Consider the following 26,178-nt stretch of genomic DNA (forward strand, 5'->3'; position numbering starts at 1 on the left):
ATTACCAAAATTCTAACATTTAAGTCTCTGTAACACATTTCTTTAATTTAATCAGACTCCATTTACCAAATGCGAGTGAAAGGCATTTCCAAAATAGAACAGCCACAGCTGTACCATGTCTGCGTTGCGGGGGTACATGTGCAAACTTTGTACAGTTCCTATACAAACAACATCTGAACTACGACACTTTGTCTATCAAATTATATCCTCTAGAAGCGATGTTTGTGTTACTTCTGTTTGCAAAAAAAAAAAAAACATTTAAACGTGATTATGAAAATATGTTTACAATTTCATAACCCATTTGAAGACATGAAACTGGCTCGTCCCCCGGATGGCTGGAGAAGGTGGAACAGTCCGGCAGCAGGCAGCAGAAGCGATGAGGGACTCCAGACCCAACGCAGTACACTGCAGCCAAGTATGAAAGAACACAATTTTGACAGTAGTTCAATCAAACAGATTTGATTCAGCTGTTAGCGATGTGACCAACGGCCCGGGTGACACTGCTGTCGGCTGTTTCAAACACATGACAAACAACTTGGGGGATGTGAGGCACGCCATGGCATCTCAACCCAGGTAGGAACACATCGACGGCAGCTAGTCGTAGCAGCTAGCTAGAGCTAGCTGTCCGGGGGCTAGCCCTCCAATCACATTAGCAGGCTACTCTTTAATGACTTGACCGCTCCAGTCCTTAACACGGCTGGTGTCATCGACATGTACATTTATACATCGTAGCGTTAATGACTATTGTCCATAAAGAAAGGTGTGTGTGTGTGTGTGTGTGTGTGTGTGTGTGTGTGTGTGTGTGTGTGTGTGTGTGTGTGTGTGTGTGTGTGTGTGTGTGTGTGTGTGTGTGTGTGTGTGTGTGTGTGTGTGTGTGTGTGTGTGTGTGTGTGTGTGTGTGTGTGTGTAACGGAGTGTGTGTTCGTTGACTTGCAATCAGCGTCAAAGGAAAGTCCAGGAAAAAAGTAGAATCAGCTGGAATGCCTTTCTATCCCCCAAAGCAAACAGCCAGCACCGTGCCACTGGTATACTGTAGTAGACTACATCAATATTTATTTGACGACCACAAACTGAACCATTAGTTTTCCTTAAGCAAAATGCGTCTTGTCAGTGAGTGGATTATAAGCTATGACCAGCTTAATGTATTATTGGATAATGTCGCCAACGTTTGTGTTTCTTCAACTTGGAAGACTTTAATGGGCGATAGGAACTCTGAGTCATCAAAAAACAAAGTAGTACTCATTGCCCCGCAACTTTAACACGGTTTGCTGAGCTATAATTAACATCCCTATCACCCAAGCAGAAGAAGGAAACATTAGTCGTATGGATGACACTTGAGTATCGTGTGTGTGTGTGTGTGTGTGTGTGTGTGTGTGTGTGTGTGTGTGTGTGTGTGTGTGTGTGTGTGTGTGTGTGTGTGTGTGTGTGTGTGTGTGTGTGTGTGTGTGTGTGTGTGTGTGTGGCAATTATTTCAACAATAATTGTTGAAAACGCTGAAATAATAATTTGACTAGACAAACAGGCGCGCACACACACATCGAACCTATATAAATCAGCATAACCAATGTGATTGCTATTATAGCAATCACATTGGTCATGCTGATTTATATAGGTTCGATTTTACTTGTTGGCTTCTCTTGAACTGTGTTTGCCATGAAACCACTGAACATGATTTAAGAATGCCCTTGGTCCATATCATGTTGCCATGAACTTTGCTCTGCTGTTTTCAAATAAGAAGAGCTATATCGATACTGTGCCCAGCGCACATGTAGTCATTTGTCTCGAAGAGCCAATCACCAAGGCCTTTTGATCATCTGTGATGTGGTTTATTTGGAATTTTCTAACTATGCCATCTATGCTATGATTGTGGAAAACGCAACTGAGCAATGCATATCCATGTACAAATATAATTAAAAAAATGACTTTGGTAGACAGAGCCAAAAAATGCCTCGGTCTAGTTGTGATGAGTGCCAATCTTTTTCAATACATGCCATACCCAGAATCAGACCACCAAAGGCAGAGGCAAGCCCCTTGCAGACCATTTGATAACAATGTGTTTATGTGTAGATGAGTATAGATCTATTCACTTTCTGGGCAATTTTTGTAACGCCTAATATAATATTTATTTTGCTGAATACTGAAACGTGCATGGAAGAACTATAAATAGCTAGACATAACCTAATGCTGATGAATGCCCTCCTCATATTTTATGTTTATCTTGAACTATCAAGTGGCTATATGTGGCCCAAGTGGTAACATAAGCCAAGATGTTTTGTTGTCACGTAACCGTTTGCCTACGCTAGCAAAAGACGTCGAGTGAGTATTTGTTTGTATAGTCAGTATAAACATTGAGTACACATACTCGGTGTGTAAACGCCTAAAGGCACGCCACTAGAGAATATGTTACAGTGCCCCTACATGAGATGATAGTTGCCTACTATCAACTTCCTATCAGGCGCCACAGCGAAGCCAAGGGTCCTCTTGCTCTTTAAACGGGCACACCGGTAGCCTCAACTGACTGCCCCTGCTGTTGGTTGGTAGGGATGGGAGAAGGGGTGGGGAGTGGATGGGAGGAGTGGGTAGTAGAGAGAATGACAACACTTTTGGTAACACAATAGCTGCAACCCCCCCCCCCAACAGAATGTTTGGAAAGTCTTTCAAAACATGTGGTTCCTTTTTCGACCTACTGACACAACAGCCCATTCAATGTTGTCTACATTCACAATTTGTTTGCTGCGGTAAATGTTGGCAAGCAGCAACAACATTTGACATCTGAAAAAAAATGATTGTTTAATTTAGCAAAGTTCTACTTTGTGCATTTAAGACTGTTTTCATTTGATAGTAACTGTCTGCGATATCTTGGCTCAGGTTAGGTCACCTGAGTCTCCACCACTATATGATTCTTCTTGACTATGACCTGAGGCTACAAAATTATCTATAACTTCAGCAACCCCAACTTCCTGTTTGGGTTTGGGGGAGACACCAACTCAAAATCTTGGCCTACATCGATACGAACAAAATAAGGCTTCAATTTAACTGTAGGTTTTAAAAAATGCTTAAGATTGCCTTTTTCATTTCTTGCCCGATATTCTACCCAAATCTTTTCTTTTCTTTTATTAGAGTAAAATAAATGCTTTTTTTCAAATTAGCTTCTTGGATGTCTTTGACCTCTTTATTTTGTGTAAACCGAAAAGGGGGTTACATCTGGATTAACAAATTATTTTTCCATTTTTAGAGACTCTTTATTAATACTTTTCTTAATATACTCTTAATGTAGACTCTTAGTTTAATAAAAAGTGAATGCAGAGATCATCATTCATTTCAGAGTAGTCAAGGCTTTTGCATTTTGATATTCTAGTTAGGCTGGGGTTTTATTTTATTTTTATTACGAAACGAAGTGAAATACCCTAGAGACTAGACTATTCTGCAAAAAATAAATGTTTAATTCTGTCTAGGGGATCCCGAGAGCTTCATAATCTAAATAGATTGTGGCTATCTTGAGACCTGTGATTAAGTGTCCTTATGGCATATGCCTGGAAGGTTTTAAAATAGTCTATTTTATAGTATTTCAGGTGCAGAGGAATGATTGGGATATTCACGGCACGTTATTCTCTCAAACCGTGTCTAACAGCAGTAGTCTGTGGTTACCCAGCAGCCGGCAGGCAGCGTGACATATCTGGTCCAGTCTCCGCACCGCCGTGTGTTGCCATGGAAGCGTCCCATCGGGGTTGTGTCAGTCTGAGATGATGGGAGACGTATGCTGATGAGGGCGCCGTCGAACCAGGTGGCTTACACGCAGGTGGCTTTGCTCCGGTCGATGTTCAGACTGTTCTGACGTCTACGGGCCTGTGTATAATCTGCCAGCAGAACAAGAAGCGGTCCTTCTAAAGGCCGGCCACACGCGGACAAGTCAGTCCTCTCAGGGGGTCTATGGCGGCAGCACAGATGTTAAGGTCCCGGTGGAAACCCAGGAGCGTCTGGGTCTCTATAATTACGCCTGTCTGCAAATGAGGTGTGCTTATGCTCATATCCCCCATCGATGGGAGTGGTGTGCCCCTGGGGGGAATAATGTTGATGTCTGATAAGAGGATGAACATTGATGGGACTTGATTGTGATTTATAAAAGTACATGGCTGATTTATTTTTGTTAATGGGAATCCCTGGTCTTTATTCCATTTATCTTTATTTATATATCTTGTTTGTCACAAATCCTTGTTGGAAGGCCTGACTGCAGGTAGAAATTGAGCTTACCCCACAATGAACCGCTGTTGAAGCTATCCCTCCCAGTAGTTGCCTGTTATGTTTACTGCCATTTTTGTCGTTTGTAGTTGAGATGCACATGTTTAATTTAGTTAAGTTTAATTTATTTGTCACATACACAATTGTACAGGGCAATGCGTAGTGAAATTCTTACGTACCAGTCCGGCTGTAATTCAACTATATAAAGTGCAAGATTATAATACTGATTGGGTGGTGGGCTAAGTGACATTGTCAGTCTGGTTTAACAGTCTGATGGCCTGGGGACAGAAACGCCTCCTCCTCCTCTCTGATTTGGCCCTCGACATACGGCCGCGTCTCCCTGAAGGAAGCAGGGCAACCAGGCTGTTGGGGTGGCTGACATCACTAGGGATCTTTTTGGCTCTGTTTCTGCATCGTTTGATGTGAATGTATATGATGCATGTGTGTATCATTATATTTGTTTTACATACCTGTTAATTTCCCTACCCCCATCATCTTCATGTTGGTTTACCAGATGTCACTAAATTACTGTTGTTTTTTCTGATTCACTGACGCAGACCCATAGCATGCAAGCACGACGTAGTGACCCATGGCGTCAGTGTGTGGCTGTGCAGTTTAGCCTTTAGTCCTAGCACCCTCCCCAGGGTCCCTGCGTCCTTAGTGTTCAGGGGTGGCCACCGGATCTGCACCCGCGCGCACCGCATCAGTCATCAGGCCTATATGCGGTCCACTGATGAATGCCGTCTGGGGGGTTGCCTCCCCCCAGTCTGCTGCGTCTCTCACCTTGGAATAGTAATTAACCCTCACGTCTCACTCAGTCCTGTGTCTGGTGGCTCTACCAAACCCCTGTGCACTACCCACATTTGGGCTGTTGGCAATTGTAGCCTGTAGTTTTAGTTGTTTTAGTTACTTGACACGCACTGCAACACGCACATTATATTTTATTGCGTGCGATTGTACAACAGGTTCTGGCGCGCTGCACAAAAACAAACCGATCCGAGGTAACGTGACCTTAAAGTCGTTTCTATGGGGGCAAGCACCAAATCTGGTTGCCGAGGGCAACCGCTACTGCGGAGCCCCCGTTGCAGCTGAAACATTCTGATCAGTGGTCATCATATCACGCCGGCTCCGCCGTGTTCCCAGGTATTCTCGGAGGCGGACTTCCCTCCTCACTGTGTCGCTCTCTGTGTGTCGCAGCTTGTACAGTGAAGAAAGGAAACTCCTTCGCATCCAAGCCTGGGAGCAGAGGAACCAGGAGATCTGCCAGGAGCAGACGGGCCACGCTGAGAATGTGCCGCTCTTTGGAAAACCCTACAAGGTGATGACTCATCGGCCCTGTGCACCCCAGGGCCCGGCTGTTGTTCTACAATGTGTGACCATGCAATAATTAGGCTGCATGATACCTTGAAGCGACATTTTGGATCTTGTCGAATAAACCCTCTTTTTCCATTGTTATTCTCTTTGTCTCCAGACGAGCAAATGGGATGAGCTGTCTTGCCGTATCCAAAAGATGTTGGGTAGCTATGAGGACGGGAAGGATCCCGATCTGAACTCTGGGAACTTTGTCAAGGACCTCTTGGGCAGCTCTTCTAACCATGCGTCCATCATGGCGACGTTGAACCAACGGCAGCTGACGCCCGCCCACGCCTCCACCAAGCCTTCATTCCACGGCGGCCCGCGCCCCGCGTCCACGAGCACGACCGCCGAGACGCTCGCCAGGACCCCGCACGGCGCCGGCGCCGCCCCCCGGCCCTCTCCGGGCTACCTCCAGGAGGTGGCCCGCGCCCGCCCCCGGTCCCCCGGGCAACGGGACGACGAGGAGGACCTCCTGGACATGGAGTACGCCCGCCTCCCCGCGATGCTGTCGACGCTGTCCCCGCTAGCGGAGATGGAGTCCCCTCTACATTCCAGCGACGGCGACCCCTTCGGTCGACCGCGGGACGCGGATCGCCAGGGGGCCTTCGACCTCGGCGCCGAGTCCCCGCAGCGCTCCCTCGTCTCCCCCATCAGGCCCATGGAAACGCCGGAGCCCAAACCCCCCACCAAGGGCGGCCCGGCGGCCCCCCAGGCCTTCCCCCCGCCCCTGGCGTCCAAGGCGGCCGGCGTGGTGGTGACCAAGAAGCCCACTGCCTACGTGCGGCCCATGGACGGGCAGGACCAGGTCATCATGGGGTCCCCCGAGCTGAAGCCCTCGCCGGAGCCCTACGAGCCCCTCTCTGACAAGAAGAACAACCACCACCCCCACCACCCCCACCCCCACCACCACCACAACAACATCAACAACAACAACAACAACAACGCCGCCACCCTGTCAAAGAGCCTGCCCCGGACTCTAGAGGTGAGCGCTCGTCTAGGTTTTAAGAATGCTAATCCGGCTGTCTTATACCGCTGTTGACATTGGGATTGTCTGTGAACAAATCGCTTGGTTAAGTAGAACCTCTTTAACACTAGATCAACTCTGAGGACCCGATGGGACAGCAAGTGTGGCTCAGGGGCTTCTCGTTTCAACGACACTGGAAGTTGAGCGATCCTTTTCAAACGGTTATGAACAGTCAAAGCTTATAATGTAAATAAACGTAATACCAATTACAATTTTTTTTATTGACAAAAAAGTAAAAAGATAAATAATAAAAAAGGATGTGTTTAGAAGTTGACTTGACGCACACAACACATTTCTGTTGTGTCCAAATGTGTTGTGTACATACACATACACACACGCTACCTGCAGCACTGCCCCAATTCAAAAGCAGCAGTGCAGAATAAACAGACATTTCCACTGCTGGGGCTCATCCAGTTCAGGATAACTGCGTAATGAGTCACTCTCCCCTGCCCTCACAAGCACCCTCTCGCTCCATACCTCAGCTCACAAACACACCAATGCCAGTGTCAAAGCAGAATTGTGCCATCACAAAGCTGATGACTTTGTGCTTTGTAAAGTTGCAGACAGCATAACTCTGATAATGACATAATACTGATCCAGTGCTTGGTGTTACTGTCACGACCAGGCTCTCTGCCCAGCTCCGGCTGCCCACTTATTGTTCTTTAGGAATAGATTTTTAAAAGACGCTCAACCACCCTTGCACACACAGTTGATTTTTCCTGAGAATAAACATTGTTAATACATTATCCTAACATCTTAAGTTGAACTAGGTAACTTAAGGTTGGATCCCAAACAGGAGAGCGGATGAAAGCAAGTAACGAATTGACTGCGCACTGCTCATAGCGCTATATTTACTTTATTTATTTTTTTAGAAAGAAAAAAACAAAAGGGGGCAACAAGTGTGTGTGTGTGTGTGTGAATGGCCCACTCGCTGTCACAGTCAGCAGCCCAGTGTTTGGAAACACGTGGGCTAGCTGCTGGTCATTCAACACTCGGCCTCCTGGGAAATGTTCAGGGCACAGAAGAGCACAGGGTAAAGGCCCCAGCCTTTCTCTTTCAATATTTACCATTTAGTAATTTAGCACATGCTTTTTGATCCAAGATGAGGGATTCAGTGGATCCAGATGCAGGTCATTATGGTGATCCAGTGGTGAGGTGTCTTTGCTCATGGGCACAGACACCAAAAAGACCATTTGGGGTCTTACCCAGATTCAATACATTAGCGACTAGTAGACTACTACACTATCCTACCCCAGCTCCCCCTGCCACTTCCAGACCATATAATTTGCATATTAACACAACATGCTTTTGACACATTTGTTATTTCACAACATATCACTAGGCTGTAGCGATGCCAGGCTGTGTTGTCAGGCTGTGTCTTTAGACGATTGATGGTAAGGGAGATGCAGGTAAGCACAGAGACTTGTATGTGGCCAGAGGTTAAGAAAGGCTGGGTTTTCTTATCGACCAGCAGAACAGGATCTTGAAACCTAGGCTAAGTATTAAAGCCCATCAAATATTCAACGTTTGGTTGAGAAACTTGGATCCCTTTTTGTTATGATAAATTGTTAAATTTGTTCTCCATAACTAACATGAGAGTTAAAATAAGCCCAGGACATAAATAACATGACAACCGTGGAAAGGATCAGAGGTCTTTCTTTTAGCTATGCCTGTCTTTGAAGCAAATGTACAGAGCAGTCCTACATGTAAATGTGGCTCCCCACTGGCTGATATGTTAAAGATGTGATGATGTCTAGGATTGTACGGCTATAGAGTCCCTGGTCTGGGTCTCTGCCCAGATCACGTCACAGTCGGTCAAACGTTTCAATGGAGACGAATGCAAGAGGGGATTCTTATTTAAAATGGGCTCCAGATGGGCGCCATTCTCCAAGACCTTGTTTCACAACTGCAGTGAAACGAGCATAAAGGAGCCCTTCCACACACTCCCAGTGCCGTCCGTGTGCGTGGCCGTGCATGTGTGCACGCATTGATTCACGGGGGGTCTCCTCCATATGTGGTCTCCGCGGGAATGCGTGTGCACATTCCTGCCCATGCGTGCCAACTGGATGTGTGAGTGTTCCCGTGAACGCAATGTGCACGTGCATGAGTGTTCCTTCCTGCCTCCACACGCATGTGTTTGACTAGATGACGCAGCCGAGAGGTATGGAAACAGCTTCTATCACAATAGTGATCAGACATTTTACACAATATCTATAAATATATCACTATATGCTTCGGTATTTTAAATGCCATTCTAAACAGTCACAGTATATCAGTATATGTAAATGTAAAGTGTGATATCGGACAAATTTTCTTTTTCCATTCTCTCTGACATTTCAAGACGATACAATACCATTCAAGGACGATAATTGATTGACATGTGAATTATTGCAAAGTCCTACCAGATTTCATAACCTCATCCTTGGACCCAGCAGAACATTGTTTGTGCTTTGTCACTAAATAAAGTGACCTAATATCTAAAAATATCGTCTTGTCTTACCCCATGGTGAACTGTACTCCCTGTGGAAGAGAAGCCTTTAAGGAAATTAGATATGCAACCTTTTCGGCAACAGCTGCCTCACACTCATAACTAGTGAGTGTGGGCGGTGCTAATGGGCTCCAAGCTTCCGTTAACTCAAAGGTTGCTCGGCAGCATTCATAGTGGTCAATGCTAAGAATAAAAAAAAAATTACTTATGAAAAAAATGACAGCACTGACTAACCGTAGGCTTATACCGCAGCACACATCGTTCTTCCCTGTTATAAAACCCTGGCCCCGTGGGTCACATGCGTACCCTGTCGCAGGACGGGCCCCTTCAACCATGATCCAATCCAGACTAATTTTAGCATCTAATCCGAGTTAAAAGTTAGCCTGGAATGGAACGACAGGTACATCCAGGGGACGGTATCTGGATGACATGGGGCCCTCCCCCACCAGCGCTGGAGGTTTATGTAGTGATTACTCGGTTGGGTTTCCGTTGTGGGGACCTGGCAGCGGGCGTCAGAACAGCTCCTTCCTCTGCAGCCCTGCTGACGGCCCGGAGGCGCTGGTTACGCAGCGGGCTGCGGCTGCTTCAGAGGGCCTGCCCGCGCCTGTTCCTCTGAAGCAGGGCTCCTCTAAAGCAGGGTCTGACGCTCCTCTAAAGCAGGGCTCCTCAACCTTTTGATTACTGTGAGTGTGGAATGTACGTTTTAAATATCGTCCCGGCCGGGTATGCTCAGGGGTTCAGCCATACGTGTTTTGGGGGCGACTACGGGCGGCGCCCAATGCCCACCTACTTAACTCAGCCCACTATATTTGGGTTAATGCCACCCGACTGCCCCGTCTATTGTGCTGTGAAATAATAAATGATGAGGTGATATTATGATAATGAAACGTATTTGAATTTTATGGAAGAAAAATAATAGCTTTGTTTATAAATGTAGCGATCCCCGGTGACCAACTGAACAGGACTTGGCAGGGGTCCAGGGACCGATTTGTGAGGCAACCGCTCAAGACGCCAGTGGCGTCGACAAAGCACTCTTATCACGCATCATAAACCCCTCAGTGATGTTGGCGTGGAAAATACAAACAAAGGCCCAGGTGTAAATGAGTGAAGTGTAGGTAGGAGAGTTTGGCCTCATGCTTCCGACGTCTCCTAGCAGTCTCCTCTTGGTGTATTCCTGTTTCGCGATCCTACACGGACTCTATAATTATGGATGCATGTGTCTGATTATAGTGGCAGACTCTTACTTGTGTCCTCTTCCCATGCTTGTTGTGCAGCCGAGGCCTAATGACGCCCAGTGTGTGGAAGACATTCTGAGGGTGAGTACGGCCTGAAGCCCTGTGCAATGTTCCGACTGGCTCTGATTCTTGCTGTGCATGCGTCAATGCTACATATGAGCTTACCATATGGTCCCTTGCATAACGGTCGTCGGCAATAAGGGCCAGTCCCTTAGGGAAATCCTAGAATGTGTGTGTCATTGATATTGAATGGAGCGATCCGTCTCTGTTCTCAGGAGATGACTCACTCCTGGCCTCCTCTCCTCACCACCATCCAGACGCCCAGTGCCTCCCAAACCCCCAGGTCTCCCCCAGCAGCCAAGGTACCGTGCTGCCGGCCGGCGCAGACTGACTGGTGCTTTCATTGGCTGCTTGCCAATACTCACCTAGCCCCACTTCTACCCAATCAGCTCTGGTTCTTTCCACGGGCTTTGAGAGGAACTGTTTTGAATCAAGAGGCCTCATCCACGGCGGGCGTTGCTAACCCTCTCTAACCTGTAGAACACGGTCATGATCCGCCCCTCAGTTGAATGGTCACCTGCTACTCTTTGGTCCCAGCTGTGAACCAGCTTTTCGGGTTCCGAAACAGTTTATTTCTTCAGTTTTATTTTCGGTCAACATGCGCCGAACTGTTAAACTTGTTGTGCAGACCGGAGCAGAATCTGTTCCATGTTGGTGGAAAAGCGCTAACAGAGGGAGGCTAACGGAGCGGCACTTTGGGAGCTCCCTCTGCCCAAAAAGACCAGAGCTTATTCAAATAGGATGCATAGGAGAAATGAATATGTATTCGTGACCATGAAAAACGACTACCCATGAAAGAGAGAAGCAGCTGAGACTGGCTCGACCAACGCGATCACGCTGTCGGGTCAACGGGGTTTCACTTCCCTCTCATGCCGTGTGCGTGTATAAATAGCGATACAGTACAAACTGCCCAGTTCCAGTGTAGGATGAGCTGACTGCAGTGTGTCAATGTACTGAGTGTTTTTAATGGACTACCTTTCACCTGTTATGTTCTCCCCCCCCCTCCCCAGGTGGTCGAGCGTGTCCAAATCAAACATCCAGGTAAAGGTATGACCTTTGATCTCTTAAAGGGCCGGTGTGTAGGATTTATTTGGAATCTAGGGATGCGGTCAGATTACAACCCGCTCTCCCCTCCCAACGACGTAACTGAAGCTATGGTGGCCTGTCAGGATTCAGTTGTACTTCCAAGAGATCTTCAACAGAAGTAGCCAAGTGTCAAGTGATGAGGTTCCTTGGCAGATGTATTCATTATATTTAGTTATTTAGTCTGTAAAACTATAGCTTATAGCTTACAAGTAAGATGAAGAGAAAGGAGTGAGAGAAATTAAATACTCTACCACCTACTCTGCTGTTTGTCTGTTCTGGGCTACTGTAGAAACAGGGCGGGCTCTGTGGAAGAGGATGTAGATATAACAGGCTCATTCTGAGGGGACAAAAACCACATTCGTACTCTTCTTGGATTATACACTAATGGAAGCTTATCTCCAAGTATTATATTTCTGAAAAGTTAGTTCTGCCATTAAAAACTACACACTTTAAAACAGCATGCCTCCAATTTCTTACGTGGGTGAAATCTTAGAAACGGCTGTCTTAAGCACTTAAGAGCAGAGTGAATAGTTAATTCTCTAAGGACATTGCTTTTATTGATGTATTTATGTGTATTTATTTATGATTCCCAGAACACTATGATTCCCCTCCAACAGAATCTCCAGTTAGCAGCCAGCAGAGTTCTGCATGGTAAGTTGTGTGTGTGTGTGTGTGTGTGTGTGTGTGTTGCCCCGTTAGAGGGGTAATACCAACCCCTTGACTCAATAAGTAAAATCATGCACAGCATGTGAATGTCTGATATGGTATGGGTATGAATCACCCATACTGCTACAATATCATGAATCAAATTGTAACGCACCCTTGTGTTTGTATAGTAACTTTGGTCTTTTTGTTCCTACTTGATGTTCACTATTAACGGCAGAATGTTTTGGATGGGGGGGGGGGGTAGGTTATAAACAATAATAAGGCTAAAAGGGCAGTTGGTACTTGGCTAAATGCAACTGAAACACGATAGTCTGGGCCATTCCCCGGCATGCAAATCGTTTGGAGCGCACTCATTTCCCTATGCAACATCTTCACTGATGCCCCACCCTCGTGTGTGTGTGTGTGTGTGTGTGTGTGTGTGTGTGTGTGTGTGTGTGTGTGTGTGTGTGGGATTGGTGTTGTCCACGTAGCACGGTGGAAGCGGCCCATTCCAGCGGCGTCGAGTCAGCCAGCTCCAGCGACTCCGAGAGCAGCTCGGCCTCCGAGTCCGAGAACGACTCGGCGAGGCGGCGGCCCCCCCAGCCCCCCCGCGGCAGCAGCCCCGCGGAGGTCAAGGTACGCTAAGCTAATGCTAACGCTGTTCTTACACTACATTAACAACCGCGGGGGGGGGGGGGGGGGGGGGGGGGGGAAGAGAGAGATGAACACGCACTGCTTCAAGCTTTTATTTGTTTGATCAGTCAAATCGTGATGACCTTTTCTTTATCGTGTTCGTCACTCCAGACCCCGGCGCCACACGGCGATTGGCAGTTGGCGAACTGGATCCGGTCGGGCCAGCAGAACACTGGAGGTGCCTCCCAGACCCCGCCCCACAAAGCACCGCCGCCCCCGCAGCCCTCCCAGCGCTCCTCAGGCCCCCGGGACGCGGCGGCGGCAGCGGCAGCGGCAGCAGCGGCGGCGGCCACCCAGCCCCCCAGGGACTACAAGCCTCATGTCTCCTCTGACCAGGAGGGGTCGAGCCACAGCCAGGTCGCCAAGCCCCCGCAGTGTCGCGGCGTTCCCCTGAAGCACTCCGCCCCGGCCCGTGCCAAGGCCTCGGACGCCGCCGCCGCCGCCGCCGGCCGAGTGAAGCCCGCCTGCAAAAAGCACTCTGGCAAACCGGGCAGGACTCTGAGCCCCAAACCCCCCAAGGCCGCCCCCCAGGCGGAGACGACGCGGGCGGGGCCCGCCGAAGACAAGGGCTCCTCCCCCTGCCCCCCCCTGACCTTCACGTACAGGCCCAAGGTGAAGACGAAAACGAAGCGCAGCAGCGGCGGCGGCCCCAAGGCGGAGCGCGCCTCGCTCCCCAGGCAGGAGGACACGTCGACCTGCGTCCCCAAGGCGCCGCTCGCCGCCCCGCCCTGTCACTGCGGGAGGTCCCCCGACCGCTGCGTCTGCCCCGCCGCCCCCAGCCCCGGGGGGCCCGACCGGGCGCTCGCCGCCCCGTCGGCGGAGTCGAGCGGCGGCTGCGCCGGCGTCAAGAAGGAGCCCGCCAAGAGACCCCAGGGCGCAAAGAAGGCTCCCAAGACTGTGAAGCCGGAGGCCGTCCAGCCGCCGCCGGGCAAGCCGGCCACGGCCGCCGGGAGCCTGGTGCCGTCCCTGCTGGTGACGATCGACCTGAGTCTGCTCTGTAGAGTGCCCTTCGTCTCGGCCGTAGCCCAGGAGACCACCACCACCACCACCACCACCACCACCTCCTCCACATCCTCCTCCTCCTCCTCCAACAGCACCACCACCATACCCGCCAACTCCGCCACTAACAACAGCACCACCACTCCGGGTACCTCCTCCACCTCGTCCTCCAGCAGGGGTAAGGGGGCGTCGGAGACGGGGGGCAAAGGAGGTGACCCGTCCAAGTGGGGTCCGACGAAGAACAAAAGGGGACCGGTAGGTTTGAGTGTTTGCTTCACTGGCTGCCGGCCCCATTAGGCATATCTTATTCTAGAGTGTGTGTGTGGAAATGACTAGCACGAAAGTGAAAGAGATGTGTTTTTTTCAGGCTGAAAGCGATAAGAACCCACCGAAGAAGAGGCAGAAAATGGAGAAGAAGGCCAAAGTGGTGGAGCAGCTACCAGGTCGAGCCACGGTCAAGTCTGAGTAAGTGATGCTATACCGGACGTGGGCCCTGAACCACTTCCCTCCAGATGACTCATTAGAGGACCTCAATACTTATTATTAGTTATTTTATTTATTTACTTTAGTAATTATAATTAGTTATTATACTTAATTGATCATAATTAATACAGTACTTTGAATCGCAGTGATTTAGTTGTTCATTTAGTAGCATCCATCCCTTAAATACTTGCCTATTCCCTCAATTGAATAAAAAAACAAAAAAGGTTATGATGCATGTAATGGTATCGTTTGTCTGGTTCCCCTTCAGAAGTTCTGTCATCGTGGTGAAGGAGGAGAAACGGAAGACAGCCAAGAAGCGAGGGGGGCCCCCGAGCCAGCAGCAGCACTGTAGCGGGCCCAAAGACCACGGCACTGATGCCCGACACGGCAAGGACGGCAACCCAAAGCACAAGAGCACCAAGAAACACAAGGAGCACGCCAAGACCGGGAAGGTACCTGTCCCAGGACGGGGAGCCTTTGTAATAGTTTAGTCTCTTCCTCTAGCGTGAATGACGATTTCATGATTTCATTAATGTTGGGCTATCCGTGTAGTCAATATTCCTAGTTGGACTCCTTACCTATTCCTAATCCTCATTATTGGCGTTAGTATTCGTTATCTTTCTGTGCAGATATAATTGTAAACTTTTAAGATTTAATCTCGAAAAATTTTCACTTTTTCATCATAACGTCACATGTTACTGTCATGCTATGTTGTATGAATTCCCAACCCGTGTGCTGTGTCTCCCTCCAGAAGGGCCCTAAGAGCATGCTGAGCGTCCAGGCGTCCGCTGAGCCCAGCAGGGGAGGCTCCAGCACCAGACCCATGCTCCGCTTCGAGGACAGGTGAGGTCAGCCACAGCAACAAACGTAGACCTCTCTGGACCCTCCACTCGCCTAAGAATAGGAGGGAGCTGGTCCGGCCAGGCGAGGTCTGAAGACAGCGGGGAAACAAATGCTGCCTGGGGCCGGGGAGGAATGGTGTCACCAGAAAATAGACTGGTTTGAACTGGTTTGACTGTTCAAAATGTCCATAATAAGGACTTCTTTCGAATTGTACTGTATTGAATTGAATCAACTCGAATACAAGAGAGTTACAAAACTGAATCGAATGAATTATTGTATAATTAATATTATTAAAAAATTACTTGAGCGGTTCTAAATTTATTTAGCATACAAAGGCTTCCTTTTCATTACCCCTGAATACAGACATCATAAGCAGTTCCATATGCCGTAGCACATTGACATCATGCCCTGATTAATAGTCTTGTCTGCATCACCCTACCCTCTTTACAGCACAGCATTTAATTTGGGTCAGAGGAAAGATGATGAGGTACTAAAAATAAGCGACATTTCAACATAATTAAATGGCATGACTGATATCTCTGCTTCTTACTCCAGGCTTTATCCAGTGAAACACTACATTAAGGAGGCAAAGAAACTCAAGCACAAAGCGGACGCAGAGGTACGCCTTCAGATTCACTACGGTTGTCTCCACAGTTGTTGGTCACTCTTGTTTTTCAACCACGTGCCGGTCATGCAGTATAACTATATATATATATACTGTTTGTGTGTTTGTCGCCTTCCATCTCTAGTCCGATAAGGTCAGTAAAGCCTTTGGCTATCTGGAGGCGGCCATGTTCTTTGCCGAGAGCGGCGTCGCCATGGAAACGGAGCTGGAGACCTCGAAGTCTCCGTACTCGATGTACGAAGACACGGTGGAGCTCATTAAGTAAGTGGTTTGGCATGTAAAGCAGATGCTCTGCCCTCTGGCCGTGTGCCTGTATGTGAGAGTATCGTCTGAACTTCAGTTTCCAGTGTGAGTGATCGATTGATTTCCACTTGTACAGATTTACACTAAAACAGAAGAATTCAGGGGACTCTTCCGCCCTCCCTTCAGAAAACGACTTCACAGTGTTATGGTGAGCAGGTCCCAACTACCGCAACTCTCACGAGACGCAACCCACTTGGAGTTGATTTGTTGGACAGGAAATTATGTCATTAAAGGCCGTGTTCAACCCTTTTTTCGTTCCAACAGTTTGAAGTGCCAGTCCTTCCTGCAGATGGCCATGTTCCGATGTAAACAAAAAGTCGCGTCAAAGTATTCCAAGACCCTCAAGACCCACTTTATGGTAAACACTGAACATAAATCCCCTTGTTTTGTTATTCTGCCCCAAAACGGGAAGCTACAGCAGCTGCGATGGCGTGGCCGTGGTTGCCTGCACCACGGTTGCCTACACACACTAACACGTGTTTCCGTTTGTGGATATTCTTTCAGAACTGCAAGCCCTCCCTGGACGCTTCCCTCGGCAGTTCAAGGTAAGGGCTGGGGCCACGCCTCCTTCTGCGCACGCCTCCCCCCTGGGACCAGCCTTCCGCTCCTTATATTGCATCTCAAGACATGGGGTTAAACCCGCTCATACACCTGCTGAGATGTTATCTACACACTTAGGGCATTTGGAAGCGTTCTTTGTATACAGTATAGAACAGAACATCTCAAGCTTATAATTGATAAACTGTTTTGCTAAAGTGTACTATTTGTACTTGTACTTAAGACTTTGGTTCTGTAAAGCAACTCTTATTTGACATGAAAAAAACAATCGAGTCCTTGATCCGAGCCCTCTTATAATGGACATCAGAGCAAGCCTTTCAGGGCGTCCTCCTCATGACTCACACCCTCTCCTCTCATTGGTCCAGAAGCGCGGACGCCGCGTCCCCCCGGTCCTTCGCGGCGTCCCCGGCCCTCGCGGCCCCCGGCAGCACCACCAGCTCCAGCAGTTCGGGCCCCGGCTCCAACCACAGCTGCGGGGGCGGGGAGGGTCCCGCCGCCGCCGCCGGCAGCGCCACCTCCAACACCGTGTCCATCCCCAAGATCATCCACCACGTGGCCTTCTCCTACGTCAACATCACGGCGCTGTTCGTCAGCGCCCACGACCTCTGGGAGAAGGCGGAGGCGCTGACGCACAAGAGCAGTGGTGAGGCGGGGCTGGGTGTGTGTGTGTGTGTGTGTGTGTGTGATGGGGGGGGGGGGGGTTGTTATACAGGCCTGCAGGGTGGTTGGATTGGGTGTGAAGAACAAGGGGAATGTATATGACAGGGATTCTCTAGAGTCGCCAACAAGCACTTTAAAATCCTCTTAAAACTGTTAATCTATTTCTCACGATTCCCATTACGTCAAGTCACCGTCGAGGGTAAGGAATCGTTCGCTCGTCTTCTCGCACACTGGATCCGCTGGATCCAGTGTGCGAGAAGACGAGCGAACGACCGATCCGCTGGATCCACACCTGTCATAGCGTGCCATGTCTGAGCCGGGCCCCGTCTGTCCCCAGGCGTGCTGTCGGAGCTCAACGCCCACATGGAGCCCCTGAGCCTGTCCTCCAGTGTGAAGGCCATGGTGCAGTACACGCGGCAGGCGCTACACTGGCTGAGGCTGGACGCCCAGAGCCTCAAGTGACCAAGAGCCACAACCGCAGCCCCAACAACTGACATTGTCCAGCAGAACCCCCCCCCCCCCCCCCACACACACACACACACACACACACACACGGACACACACACAGGTTGGTGTAAGCAGTGAGGATCAATCCCACCCACCCTGAAACCTGATTATCAGTGCCTGGGTTCTCATCCCCTTGCGGAGGTCTTCCAGTGATTTTTATCTTTGGGGGCGAGGGGGGGTTTGGCACCCATACAAATAACTGGACGTGCACAGCAATAAACCCCCCAGTGAATACCATGCTGTAATCCTAGCCTTCCCATTCCCCCAGTCTTCACATCTCTGCTGTTCTCACATCCTTTATGACATTTCCTTTCACCAGCTGGTCTTTCCAATGCACTTCAACGTAAACGTCCCCGTTTCCAGATCTAGATTGACTAGACTAGCCCTGAATGGTTTCAAATCCTTACCCTTCCAGCTGCTGACGGTAGCTACTGAGGAGGTAGTCAATTAGAATCATGATGATAATACTACTAATAATAATGATAATAATGCAAAATGGCTTGATGCAAATAGTCTTCATGGCGGCTGGCTCTCTTCGTTTGAAGTGGCGACCCAGAGCTTCATGGTATTATTCTTTTTCATCAAGTAATATATTGTTCTTGAAATTATTTTTATATATTTTTTATTTTGATGAGGGAAACCGAAAAGGTCCGCCTGTGTCTCGTTGAGAGTCATGAAGAACTATGGGCTCCATTCCTGAGCTGCAGCGACGTCCCACATACATTTAGAATTGTGTTTTTAAAACATTTCTTTTTTCCACCATGTGATACAGTGGAATGCTTTAGTGATGTTTGGTGTTAACTTAAAAAGGCCCTAACAGTTTATGGCAATCTATCATTATTATCTTTCTTAATATTTTCTTTTTGGAGAGAAATTAAGAACTTCTATTTTGTCCAAGGCTGTGTTTTTTTCAGTCGTTCAGAGATTGATTTGGTTTTGAAATTAGTGTTCTGCATTTTATTTTTTCAAAGTCTGTTTCATTTAGTACAGCTTTCATCAAAATGTGGCATCAATGTGTGGTAAGAGCTGCTCACTGGGCTCTTAATGAATTGTCCGGACCAGTAGGTAGCTTCTGAGTTCTTCTTAACCCCCCCCCCCCCCCCCCACCCCCAGTTACTTGGGACTCCACGTAACCATGACTACATGAACGAGCCAAATAAAATGTAAGGAAACTAGCTTCTAAAAATATGCTTCAGTTTCAAAATTCTTGAGTCATAGTGCAAAAAAAGAAAAGAAAAAGGGGGACAAACACTAACCTTGCATATCGGATCATAAGTATTTAAATCTGCATTCGCACTCGCCATCTGTTGGATTGGATTGGTTTCAAGGAGTGAACCGTAGTATTGTCACACTGAAAAGGGGTTCCACAGGAACAGATGTTCCAGCTCAGAGAAACTGTGCCTTACCAGACAAACAGGAAGCGATGCTGAATAGGTGGTGGACCACAACGAGGCCCTGTCGTTCAGAGCTCTGTGCGCTCCACAGAACCCGGATGACGTTCATGTATTGCTTTTGCACTTAGATTGATGTTAGCTGCAGCCCACTTTATATGCAAACATGAAAATGTTTTGTAGTGTACGTTTATAGCTCTCCCTTTCGTTTTAAGAGCATTTGTGGTTTCACTTTTTTTCTGAAACCGCATTTAGACTTGTGGTATTATTATTCTGCACATAATCACTTAGTTTTAACCAAAGCTGTTTTCATTTTTTGCACATTTTTAACCTAATTTCAATAGTCTTTGTTCATGGTTTACTGCTGACTTCCTGGAATAACAGTCGCAATTAAATATGACTTGCCTTTTTTTGCTATTGGAGAAAAAGAACATCACACCGACTTCTCAGGAGGCTTGGAACAGTGCTTCCATAGTTGTAGAGCTACGATTAATAATGAATATTCCAAGCATTGAAGGCCGCCCCCCTTATTCATGACTACTCTTGGCACATGTTGGATCAACTCTGTCTTCAGCCAATTATTGATTCGTGATTATTGAAATATCTATAAATAGATGGATTGGTCCAAAAACATAGGAAGCTGACTCAGTTATGTTGAATTGGGAATTGATAGACTGCTGGCAGGTAGTGCCTATAGTAAGATGATGAAAGTATTGCAACTGACAAAACAAACAAATACACTAGGGACATTGGCTTAAGGGTTTGTATTTCTATCATGAAGACATGAATAACCAAGTCTCCCATGGCCAACATAATCATTTGTATAAAAAAATATATCCTTTCTTATCAACGCTATGATTTGCAGGGGCAACATGTTTTGACCTTGGATGCTTTTGTTTTGTGAATAATGTTAATGGGTTGCAATGTACAGTGATGAATTAAAGATTGCAAAACAAAAACAAAGAAATCTGCCATCTAATCTCTCCCTCACAGGCTGTGATCCAGGACAACTCAACGGTTTGCTTTAGTGGGTAGAAAGGCGTCAGACGAAGGCAAACTACAGAACAGTCAGGGTCTAGCCCTCTAGGTTTTTTTACTACCTCCATATAGGACTGAGTGCTGTGTATGGCTTACAGTGTAGTGGTCATACATAGCGCTGTGTGGGCCATTAAAGAAAACCCCACCCTGACAACTTTTATCTTTGTTTTATTATCCAGTTTTACAATATTTACAACACTACAAATGAATCTCCTAGAAAAAAAAAGTAAGGTGCTTTCAAACACACTAATTACTGATTTGGTACATTAACAAAAAAAAAAATTCACTGGCTCATTAAAAAGCAATTAGCCTCGTTTATGATTCTGATTCGTCTGCGAAGTTTGGGTTGGTAAAGGCCGGCTGTAAAATAAGGACGACACTGAGTGAGTCACTGTGCTTATCTTTTTGGCTTTACGTCACAGCCGCTTAAACTTACCACATCGACTTTGTCCCGCGCTGTTGTCGTCGGCAGCCGCACGTTCAACCGAACTCTGCGGACTTTGACGGAGTACACGGCCATGGCTATCAGGGCGATCAACGCGGAGGCCCCAACGATTCCCCCGATTATTTGACCAGCCACTGCACGAAGAGGGAACAGGGTGGGGGGAAGGTGAATGGTTGCCATGCCAACAGCGATGCTTCTACCTTGAAACGGAAAAACGTTTTTGCATTTAGGGAAAACTTACGTGCAGTAGCGGGAGGGATGGGGGTTTTGGTGGAATCTCCTCCGTCTTCTCCATCTGTTGAGGAAACCAACAAAGAACACATGTTGAACACATTCTGATTCACATTACATTCTGGTTTTCAGTTAGATGAGGAAGGGGGGCACGTTTGTAAAATGACCAGTGGCGACTGGTCATTAGGGGCAAGTGGGGCTCAGCCCCACCTACTCTCACAAGAAGAAAATGAAAATGAAAAATATATATATACAAATATAATATATATATATCAAAAATTATCTCCCCAGAAAGTACTACAAAATAATAAATTGGGCGCTTTTATTTAATTTTTAGTCTTCTTCTTGCTTCTTCCGGCTGAGTTCGTCTGGAGGGGCAAGAGGGGCTCTAGCCCATGCTCTAGCCCGACCAGTCCAATGTGTATTGGACTTGAAACATTAAAATGAGCATGCTCAGAGTGTTTCTCTGTTGAAGTGGACGGAGGTTATTTTACCTCCTGGTGGGGCTAGCCGGGACCGCCATGGACATTTATGGTTCGTTCCACTACAGCGTAATTTCGTTTTTCACAGTTCATTGGATGTAGGGTGAGGAACGTGATTAGTCATGACTCGAGTGACCTCCCACCTCACCTCACGTGGCGAGCGCAAGAAGTCCAGTAGCGAAGAAGAGAAGGATAACTTTGCTAACAAACATGCCGGAGGCACACAAACGAAAACGAATCCTCAACATGAATGTGGTAGATCATCTATTGGAGCACAGATTTGAGACCCTTAGTCTGGAGGAAAAATTAGAGGTAAAACGCCGTCTTGTGCTCTTCAGTCTATTTATGTTTTTCCAGTCTTATATGTTCCCACATAATTCTTGTCGTGGGGGCGAGTGGGCTACCAAGACAGGACATTCTGAATCTTTTCTTGCTGGACCTGGTGCTAAAATTGACCACAATAGGTGACACTAGTATCACACAAGGGAATGGGACTTTTTTTTTCCTTTATAGATATCTTCATACATTTCCAGCAGATTAATCTTCATACTAACATAAATACTTTTTGTATTACACTTTGTCTAAAACATAAAATAAAATATGGAAATTAGGCAATATCTCATTAAATATGCAGACATATAAACTCTTGAAACTATAGATTTTCTGAGGTGATCCTTAGACCCAGGGTTTAAGTCCCCTGATGGAGTAAGTACCTCAATGGACCCCTCTTATTTCTAGACTGTGTGAATTGTAAAGTCAAGTACAACCTCCAAAACATCCTGATCTGTGTCTTGGTGGTGTGGTGGTAAGGGCTGTGGGTTAACACTCTGCAGGTGCAGGTTCGAGTCCCCGCACGCACGGCTAATAATAATGTTGAGCTTTCAGACACTATGTAGGTTCAGGTGCCCTGCTCCAAACCAGGGTTCAAGAGGTACTGTAATGGTTACATCTTATTTCTCTATCATGTAAATGGTAAAGTCAAGTATAACCTCCAAACATGATCTGGTTAGTGTCTTGGTGGTGCAACGGTCAGGGCTGTTGGTTAACGCTCTGTAGACTCAGGTTTGAGTCCCCGCACGCACGGCTAATAAGAATGAAGACCTTTCAGACACTATGTAGGTTCAGGTGCACTGCTCAGAACCAGCGTTCAAGAGGTACCTTAATGGATACATCTTATTTCTCTATCATGTGAATGGTAAAGTCAAGTATAACCTCCAAACATGCTATGGTAAGCGTCTTGGTGGTGAAGCGGTCAGGGCTGTTGGTTAATGCTCAGTAGACTAAGGTTCGTGTCCCTGCTCACACGGCCACCAGAGGTACCATAATGGATTTATCTTATTTCTCTATCATGTGAATGGTAAAGTCAAGTATAACCTCCAAACATGCTATGGTAACCGTCTTGGTGGTGAAGCGGTCAGGGCTGTTGGTTAATGCTCAGTAGACTAAGGTTCGAGTCCCCGCTCACACGGCCACCAGAGGTACGTTAAAGGCTCCATCTTATTTCTCAATCATGTGAATGGTAAAGTCAAGTATAACCTCCAAACATGATCTTGTAAGCGTCTGGGTGGTTAAGCGGTCAGGGCTGGTGGTTAACGGTTGGTTAACGCTCTGTAGACTAAGGTTCGAGTCCCCGCTCACACAGCCACCAGAGGTACCTTAATGGCTACATCTTATCTCTCTATCATGTAAATGGTAAAGTCAAGTATAACCTCCAAACCTGATCTAGAAAGCGTCTTGGTGGTGCAGCGGTCAGGGCTGGTGGTTAACGGTTAGTTAACGCTCTGTAGACTAAGGTTCGAGTCCCCGCTCACACGGCCATCAAGAAGGGAGTACCCCCCATCAAGTGTGGCAGAACCCCCCCACCCACCACCTTCAGAGGTGGTGGGGGGGGTGGGTAAGGACATGCTACTTTTTTGACTGTCGTTTTATATTCGTCGTCATGAAAAAAAACATAAGGGGTAACACTGTTGTTTTTTATTGGTCGTCATGAAAAAAAACATGACGACCAATAAAAAACTGTTGTTTTTTATTGGTCGTCATGAAAAAAAACATAAGGGGTAACACTGTCGTTTTATATTCGTCGTCATGAAAAAAAACATAAGGGGTAACACTGTTGTTTTTTATTGGTCGTCATGAAAAAAAACATAAGGGGTAACACTGTTATTTTATATTCGTCGTCATGAAAAAAAACATAAGGGGTAACACTGTCGTTTTATATTCGTCGTCATGAAAAAAAACATAAGGCCTGGTGTCGTTCCAAGAAATATGTGGAGCAATTGCATGGGCCACACATGCCTTTCCAGGAATGCTGTCGTCTTTGTAAACACAAAAATCGATGGTCATGGTGGTCATGAAAAAAAACATAAGCCACCATAAACCCTAACCCCTCTTATTTCTAGACTGTGTGAATTGTAAAGTCAAGTACAACCTCCAAAACATCCTGATCTGTGTCTTGGTGGTGTGGTGGTAAGGGCTGTGGGTTAACACTCTGCAGGTGCAGGTTCGAGTCCCCGCACGCACGGCTAATAATAATGTTGAGCTTTCAGACACTATGTAGGTTCAGGTGCCCTGCTCCAAACCAGGGTTCAAGAGGTACTGTAATGGTTACATCTTATTTCTCTATCATGTAAATGGTAAAGTCAAGTATAACCTCCAAACATGATCTGGTTAGTGTCTTGGTGGTGCAACGGTCAGGGCTGTTGGTTAACGCTCTGTAGACTCAGGTTTGAGTCCCCGCACGCACGGCTAATAAGAATGAAGACCTTTCAGACACTATGTAGGTTCAGGTGCACTGCTCAGAACCAGCGTTCAAGAGGTACCTTAATGGATACATCTTATTTCTCTATCATGTGAATGGTAAAGTCAAGTATAACCTCCAAACATGCTATGGTAAGCGTCTTGGTGGTGAAGCGGTCAGGGCTGTTGGTTAATGCTCAGTAGACTAAGGTTCGTGTCCCTGCTCACACGGCCACCAGAGGTACCATAATGGATTTATCTTATTTCTCTATCATGTGAATGGTAAAGTCAAGTATAACCTCCAAACATGCTATGGTAACCGTCTTGGTGGTGAAGCGGTCAGGGCTGTTGGTTAATGCTCAGTAGACTAAGGTTCGAGTCCCCGCTCACACGGCCACCAGAGGTACGTTAAAGGCTCCATCTTATTTCTCAATCATGTGAATGGTAAAGTCAAGTATAACCTCCAAACATGATCTTGTAAGCGTCTGGGTGGTTAAGCGGTCAGGGCTGGTGGTTAACGGTTGGTTAACGCTCTGTAGACTAAGGTTCGAGTCCCCGCTCACACAGCCACCAGAGGTACCTTAATGGCTACATCTTATCTCTCTATCATGTAAATGGTAAAGTCAAGTATAACCTCCAAACATGATCTAGAAAGCGTCTTGGTGGTGCAGCGGTCAGGGCTGGTGGTTAACGGTTAGTTAACGCTCTGTAGACTAAGGTTCGAGTCCCCGCTCACACGGCCATCAAGAAGGGAGTACCCCCCATCAAGTGTGGCAGAACCCCCCCACCCACCACCTTCAGAGGTGGTGGGGGGGGTGGGTAAGGACATGCTACTTTTTTGACTGTCGTTTTATATTCGTCGTCATGAAAAAAAACATAAGGGGTAACACTGTTGTTTTTTATTGGTCGTCATGAAAAAAAACATGACGACCAATAAAAAACTGTTGTTTTTTATTGGTCGTCATGAAAAAAAACATAAGGGGTAACACTGTCGTTTTATATTCGTCGTCATGAAAAAAAACATAAGGGGTAACACTGTTGTTTTTTATTGGTCGTCATGAAAAAAAACATAAGGGGTAACACTGTTATTTTATATTCGTCGTCATGAAAAAAAACATAAGGGGTAACACTGTCGTTTTATATTCGTCGTCATGAAAAAAAACATAAGGCCTGGTGTCGTTCCAAGAAATATGTGGAGCAATTGCATGGGCCACACATGCCTTTCCAGGAATGCTGTCGTCTTTGTAAACACAAAAATCGATGGTCATGGTGGTCATGAAAAAAAACATAAGCCACCATAAACCCTAACCCCTCTTATTTCTAGACTGTGTGAATTGTAAAGTCAAGTACAACCTCCAAAACATCCTGATCTGTGTCTTGGTGGTGTGGTGGTAAGGGCTGTGGGTTAACACTCTGCAGGTGCAGGTTCGAGTCCCCGCACGCACGGCTAATAATAATGTTGAGCTTTCAGACACTATGTAGGTTCAGGTGCCCTGCTCCAAACCAGGGTTCAAGAGGTACTGTAATGGTTACATCTTATTTCTCTATCATGTAAATGGTAAAGTCAAGTATAACCTCCAAACATGATCTGGTTAGTGTCTTGGTGGTGCAACGGTCAGGGCTGTTGGTTAACGCTCTGTAGACTCAGGTTTGAGTCCCCGCACGCACGGCTAATAAGAATGAAGACCTTTCAGACACTATGTAGGTTCAGGTGCACTGCTCAGAACCAGCGTTCAAGAGGTACCTTAATGGATACATCTTATTTCTCTATCATGTGAATGGTAAAGTCAAGTATAACCTCCAAACATGCTATGGTAAGCGTCTTGGTGGTGAAGCGGTCAGGGCTGTTGGTTAATGCTCAGTAGACTAAGGTTCGTGTCCCTGCTCACACGGCCACCAGAGGTACCATAATGGATTTATCTTATTTCTCTATCATGTGAATGGTAAAGTCAAGTATAACCTCCAAACATGCTATGGTAACCGTCTTGGTGGTGAAGCGGTCAGGGCTGTTGGTTAATGCTCAGTAGACTAAGGTTCGAGTCCCCGCTCAC

The 26,178-nt window shown here is 47.0% G+C and overlaps 2 protein-coding genes across 11 annotated transcripts in view; one reads left to right on the forward strand and one right to left on the reverse strand.

The window, feature by feature from the left end:
* Window positions 1-329: 329 nt before the first annotated feature.
* LOC132447403 (AF4/FMR2 family member 1-like) lies at window positions 330-19,053 on the forward strand. Of its 10 annotated transcripts, none has more exons than XM_060038120.1 (19): window positions 330-573; window positions 5,437-5,557; window positions 5,711-6,577; window positions 10,382-10,423; window positions 10,618-10,704; window positions 11,413-11,449; window positions 12,082-12,139; window positions 12,625-12,769; window positions 12,938-14,080; window positions 14,193-14,290; window positions 14,580-14,760; window positions 15,060-15,151; window positions 15,707-15,770; window positions 15,901-16,037; window positions 16,156-16,227; window positions 16,344-16,437; window positions 16,584-16,624; window positions 17,003-17,280; window positions 17,635-19,053. In XM_060038120.1, exons 1-19 carry the CDS (start codon window positions 524-526, stop codon window positions 17,757-17,759), a joined length of 3,732 nt encoding a protein of 1,243 aa, XP_059894103.1. In that variant the 5' UTR covers window positions 330-523; the 3' UTR covers window positions 17,760-19,053. The 10 variants fall into 10 exon arrangements, with proteins under 10 accessions (XP_059894103.1, XP_059894101.1, XP_059894100.1 ...); XM_060038118.1 differs by having other exon boundaries at window positions 331-573; window positions 14,577-14,760; window positions 17,006-17,280; XM_060038117.1 differs by having other exon boundaries at window positions 332-573; window positions 14,577-14,760.
* Window positions 19,054-20,515: 1,462 nt separating this feature from the next.
* LOC132447401 (macrophage mannose receptor 1) overlaps window positions 20,516-26,178 on the reverse strand; it is a 40,113-nt gene continuing 34,450 nt past the window's right edge. Inside the window, exons 48-50 of the mRNA XM_060038115.1 lie at window positions 20,920-20,973; window positions 20,670-20,812; window positions 20,516-20,593 (exon numbers count right to left, since the gene is read on the reverse strand). Coding sequence (XP_059894098.1) covers window positions 20,549-20,593; window positions 20,670-20,812; window positions 20,920-20,973 — 242 coding nt within the window. The 3' untranslated portion in view covers window positions 20,516-20,548. The remainder of the gene's footprint in view (window positions 20,594-20,669; window positions 20,813-20,919; window positions 20,974-26,178) is intronic.

This window comes from Gadus macrocephalus, chromosome 19 (genome assembly GCF_031168955.1).
Source record: "Gadus macrocephalus chromosome 19, ASM3116895v1".
NCBI classification, from domain to species: domain Eukaryota; kingdom Metazoa; phylum Chordata; class Actinopteri; order Gadiformes; family Gadidae; genus Gadus; species Gadus macrocephalus.

Excerpts from the sequence above, each read along its gene's own strand:
- LOC132447403 (XM_060038117.1), top strand. The coding sequence starts at position 524 with ATGACAAACAACTTGGGGGATGTGAGGCACGCCATGGCATCTCAACCC. Across the intron at positions 6,578-10,381 it reads GCCTGCCCCGGACTCTAGAG|CCGAGGCCTAATGACGCCCA; the intron begins GTGAGCGCTCGT and ends CTTGTTGTGCAG. Across the intron at positions 14,761-15,059 it reads AGCACGCCAAGACCGGGAAG|AAGGGCCCTAAGAGCATGCT; the intron begins GTACCTGTCCCA and ends GTCTCCCTCCAG.